This window comes from Perkinsus marinus, assembly GCF_000006405.1.
Source record: "Perkinsus marinus ATCC 50983 genomic scaffold scf_1104296928266, whole genome shotgun sequence".
Taxonomy (NCBI): Eukaryota; Perkinsozoa; order Perkinsida; family Perkinsidae; genus Perkinsus; species Perkinsus marinus.
In genome coordinates, this window is record NW_003216874.1 from 130,468 (window position 1) to 135,749 (window position 5,282).

The 5,282-nt window shown below is 47.4% G+C and overlaps 1 protein-coding gene across 1 annotated transcript; it reads left to right on the plus strand.

Annotated features, from left to right (window-relative positions):
* Nucleotides 1-358: 358 nt before the first annotated feature.
* Pmar_PMAR015205 (hypothetical protein) lies at nucleotides 359-1,876 on the plus strand (the record flags this gene model as incomplete). Its single annotated transcript, XM_002788364.1, has 1 exon — nucleotides 359-1,876. The coding sequence occupies one exon, from the start codon at nucleotides 359-361 to the stop codon at nucleotides 1,874-1,876; it is 1,518 nt and encodes a 505-aa protein (XP_002788410.1).
* Nucleotides 1,877-5,282: the final 3,406 nt, after the last annotated feature.

Here is a 5,282-nt window from a genome sequence, read left to right on the forward strand (position 1 = left end):
GTTGCCCGATCGATAGCCACCTTCTCCTCAGGAGCTCGCAATGTGGTCGTCTGCTTCGACAGTCCATAGACCCTCTATCACTAGAGAGGCTTATAGAGTATTATTCGATCACATTGAAAAGAATTGGCAGTCCTTCGATCTCGATGACGCAGTAGTGCTGGTATCGGCATTAGTGCGCAGTAAGGAGAAGATACACTCCAGCCTGAGGAAGCATATTAATAGTGTAAGAAAAGCCTTGGCTGAGATTTGAACCTACCTCCTTCCGGTTGGGTGTGCTGTTCTCTAACGGGTTGAGGGATTTGCTCAATATCAGGTGACCAGAGAGCTCGTGAAGTCTTTGCCGATCTCATTGCCGAAGATGACGGTAAAATCGGTAGTGCAAGCTGCTCAGCTCGTCCCCTTGGAGAAGGAAGATATTCATAAGACCATCAGAGAGGAAATAACGAACCGTGACGATGTTACGGCACATTGTTGGGCACAACTATTACGGATGTATGCTGAAGGTAACGATGACTGGGTTGGGGCAATCTGGAGGAAGGTCGTCGAGGAAATATCCTCGAATGATGACGGTAAGGCGACCGCTATTATCCTCAATGCTCTTGCGAGATCTCATTCTAAACAAGCTCATATACGTTACTTGAAATTACCCGATATGAATAGCAGCTCTAAATGGGATGTCCACAGTGTTGCGATATGTTGTATATCTCTGGCACGGCTCGCTCAAACACAAGACGTTATAGGAGCGGTTGAGGTCGATGATATGTTTGCGCAGTTGGAAGGTTTTTTGATCACCAAGGTTGATCTTTCACGATCATCGAATCTACTTCAACTAAAGCAGTTGGCATTGGGGTTCTCATTGGTCTACATGGAGAAAGTCTCAAATACTTTGTGGAAATCGATCGCAGTTGCGGCGATGGACGGCAGAGTGCCGGGGAGTGGCGAGGACCGTATTGGCGTACTGGGCTCGCTGTCGGTGGGATATCCTTTGGGGAAGGCCACTCGAGAGATTGAAAGCCTCGCGAGGACTATTATAGATGTTGTTGACTTGACCAAAGTGAACCAAAGGAGCTTCCATTTGTTGGTTATGAAGTTGGTGAAAATGCGTTACTTTCCCGTTGAAGTCATGAGTAAAGTGGAGGCGTGTATCGAGCAAGACCCGGATAGAATAATTCCCAACGGCGAGGCTCTCCTCTCGTTGGTCCATTTCCTATTCGCGTGTAATTCAGACCATGCAGAGCTTTGGAGGATCGCGATGGCTAAGTTGGACGTATTGTATGATGGGATGACGACGGAAGATCTGTTCGCCTCGGTTGGGTTTATGACCACTTGCAATCGTCGGCCGAGTGACCAAGTTGCTGATGACGTATTGTCGCGTCTCTCTGAGCCATCAGATCACTACCAAGCTCTCATGGCTTCGATGGCGCTCTGTCGAGCGGATTTGGCACTCCAACTTCCAGTGCATGAAGTAGCGATGAAAATCCTTGTGAGTATGCGTTCTACCAAGCTTCATACCGATACTCTGCAAGAGTGTGTGAATATGCTCTGCCAAGTGGCACTACTTTCCGGGTCACCGCAGCTGATGCAGCAGATAATTAATGATCTCACTCGATTCCCATTGAGGAATACAAACATGTCATGGCTTGCATGGTCAGCAGCGATGTTGAACTCTTTGAATTTCATCCCAATGGCACTCCTGCGTTCGATGCTAAGAGTGAACCTAAACTATCGTCATCCAGTGGCCGGCTTCTGTCGAGACAGTCGAATGGCACAGAGAGTACAAGAGACTTTGATCTGTGTTGGTGGGGGCTTTAGTACTGAGGCTGAGAGAGGTGGGTTTCAGATTGATTTCGTTTCTGATTACCAATCAGTGGTTTAGTTAGGAGTTCAGAGTCACATCGAACCACAGATCCTCTCCTCGATTTATTTACATAGATAGCACTGTAAAGGAACCCAGGTATCCTGTGCGTAACCTTGGCGCCTTTAATAAAGGCAAACTATGTAACATCAAATGAACTCTAATGTAACCCTGGCGGGACTTGAACCCGTAACCTTCGGCTCCGGAAACCCGACGCGCTTCCATTGCGCCACGAGGTCAACGAAATTATCCCTTTCTTGATAATGCTCATAGTGCTGTGAAACTGCCTACTGATATACCACTCTTCCCTCACATCCTCGTTGGATAAGGACTGCCAGCGACCATAACGCTTGTCTTTGTTTAACCTTAGACCGCAACATTTGTCTATACGACTATTCCACCGATGATGAGTCATACGCTACATCCGAACCAATTAATTGGACTCTGGATGATAACTGTAAAGATAGCTGAGGTGGTTATGTAAGCAACTGGTTGATTCAAGCTTATACCCGGATTGCGTGAATGTTGAGCAACTGAGTTGGCGTGTCTCAGTTATGGCGGTCGTGTATACTCCGACGTCGGGGCTGCCGATCAGTTGGGGATCCGAAAGGTGACATGTTTATTCATATGTCACTATGATTGTTAATCGCAGGGTGCGGTTTTGGATGTTATAGTTCAGGACGACTCGTAGTGTCTCCTATACAATTTGTCGGTAAACAACGGCTCTCTTTGTGTTAGGAGGCTGAATTAAGGTATTCACATTGTTCTTCTCCTCACCTGCTAGTATCTACCGAACCCAGGCATCTGCGGCTGAGTAATACAGAGCTTCATCCCTTGTAAGCCTGTAAATATGTTATACACTCGGGAATCCCGAGTCGGGATTCAGTCGAGATGACTGGCACGGCGGTCAAGTCGATTTCCGCGCTTCTAGGAAGGTAACACTTCTTGCTCAGAATTCGCCCGGTAAACACGCCCGACAGAAGGCCTGTAAGGGAATTCCGTCGCACAATATTATCCTCATCATCATATTCGTCTCTTCTCTATGATCAACTTGAATATCCTAATCAAGCTGCTCATCCCCGCAACTCTGCACGGGTCAGCAGTTCCGAGTCGCGAAAAGCCAGTAAGTCGAGGAGCTCTACATAGGCCTCACTCGCCTTTCAGGGTAAATTCCGCTATGACAAAGGCAATGTATTGGGTGGTGGGGGACCCGTCACGATCCCCCTTACCGAACAAAAGGTAGCACAAAAGCAGCAGTTATGATGATGATGATGAGGGCGATGGGAGTTGTTCTCTCAGATATACGGAGTTGTCGAAAGCGTTGGTCGGAATCAATGCAGAGTGTCAGCCAATCCCCATTGGGAGTTCACTATATCAACTGGACGTTCCGAGGGCCTCGCCGAAGTGAAGACTGTTTTTACATCGACAGAGAAGGATCATCATTGGACCTATTCCGTGGCTTACAGGTATGTTCAGGAAGGGTAGTGTCGTATATACAGCTTGAGTAAGGCCCGATACGAACAATAAATATGTGCATTTATACTATGGAATAACATGTCAGAAATGTGGGATTCAGGTTGTTAGCTTATGCTAGAGAGAGAAAAAGAGAGTTTGCTTGTGGTTCTCAGGCAAGATCCCCGACTCACCCATGACGCTTTGGATCGTCTTACTATACAGCTCGGAGATGTACAAGTGGTTGCCACCGGCAATACGTCTGACGCTTTCAAGGAGTACGAAAAACTATTGCCCATCCGAAGGGAGCTGTTATTGAAGTTATTACCCAAACTACAAGGAACCGGCTTGAGCCACATGCAATGCTTAAACATATTCAGTGAGACGCTCAACCACAGATGGGATCAAAGAAATGGTCTCGGCTGGCTACAACAAGCGCATATTCAGAAACATGACGAGTTTCTGGAACGGACGCTGCATGAGATGCCATCATGATAAGTCGAAGGCCAATTCATCTGTGTTGTTGCTGTATCTAGTGTGTATGCATGCTGTTGTGAATTAACCTTGTGGTTGAGTTATTTCGAGTGCTCAGGAAGTTAGCCGTGAGATGGTAATCCGACTACAGATAGACTAATAAGCAACACACCTAGGCGGGTCGAAACAACGTTCGTTTCAATACAAATTATCACTTCTACGGTTTCCGTCGGTTATTATTTCCATAAGGAATGTTCATAGTTTCACCTCGAGGTTCCATCTCGGATGACAACCTGCATTTGACACTTGCATGCCATCGAAGAGGTCTGGTAATGCTATGCCCACGAGTACATGCCTACCCACTCCAACTTACAGCCTCTCAATCTTAGGTCACTCGGAGGAGGCTAGTCGGAGGGACAGTGGCAAGTCTCAGTAGCGTTTAGCACGTAAGCTACTGATGCTGCTGGATGATTCCATCGAGAGGATAATAATATTCAGGTTTTTGCCTCGAACCGCTGGCGTTGTGAGAGGGTGCAGATACGCGTGTTGGAGGAACTCAACTAATGAACAAACAAGGCTGGGTATACATCCTAGAAACACCGTCATCAAAAACAAATTAGCAACAATACGTTTTCTTCATTATTGCTCCAACATGCTCGACATACTCCCTCCAGTAAGTGCTTTATGGAAAGCCATCCCAGAGGTCCCGAGGGGTAGGCCGAAGCTTATAATAGCGTTTCGCCTCGGTGGTGTTATCCCACGCGTTGGTATCAATTCGAAGTGGAGGCGGACGTCTTGAGGAGTTACCAGAAGGGGACCTGAGTAACAATAACAATAACAACAACAACAACAACAACAATAACAACAACAACAACAACTGCTCGCTATCATCTTACGGTATCTGATATTTCCTCTAAATCTGATATCAGTCGCAACATAAGCAGCCTCTGCAGCGTCGTCCTCGACGACCAATCCATCCGACCATACCTCCCCGATACATCGAAGGTCCATCCCCTCTGCTGGGGCCAAAGCCGAGGCCGCCACCGCCGCCGCCGAGGCCTCCGAGATGACGGAGGAGGCTCGCGGCATCATCAACGATGACAAGGGAAAGTTGTTCACTGTGTCAATTGTGACACGACGAAGACGACTGAAAGAGTAACCGCTCGCCACTCTACACCTTCAATCTCGACGTTTTGCTGTTTTCCGTAAGTAAAATGACTTGAAGGTTAAGACCCCTTAGAAAGGCTATTGCAAGTCCTTGTCCAACGTGCTAAAGGAAGGAGGGAGGAATCATTCTGTTTCATATCTATTGTGAGATGAGTCGGCGGCACGACACAAACGTAGCCTCAACTTGGTATGATACGAGGCATTCTAAGTTTCTGATGGTATACGCAATTCGGCACAATCCTAGAAGGGCAGTCGCCTACCCTCCTTCATCGAGGACCACATCGCCGACCTCGATACGCTCACTTCGAGCTATTCTCTCTGCTGCTGCAATATT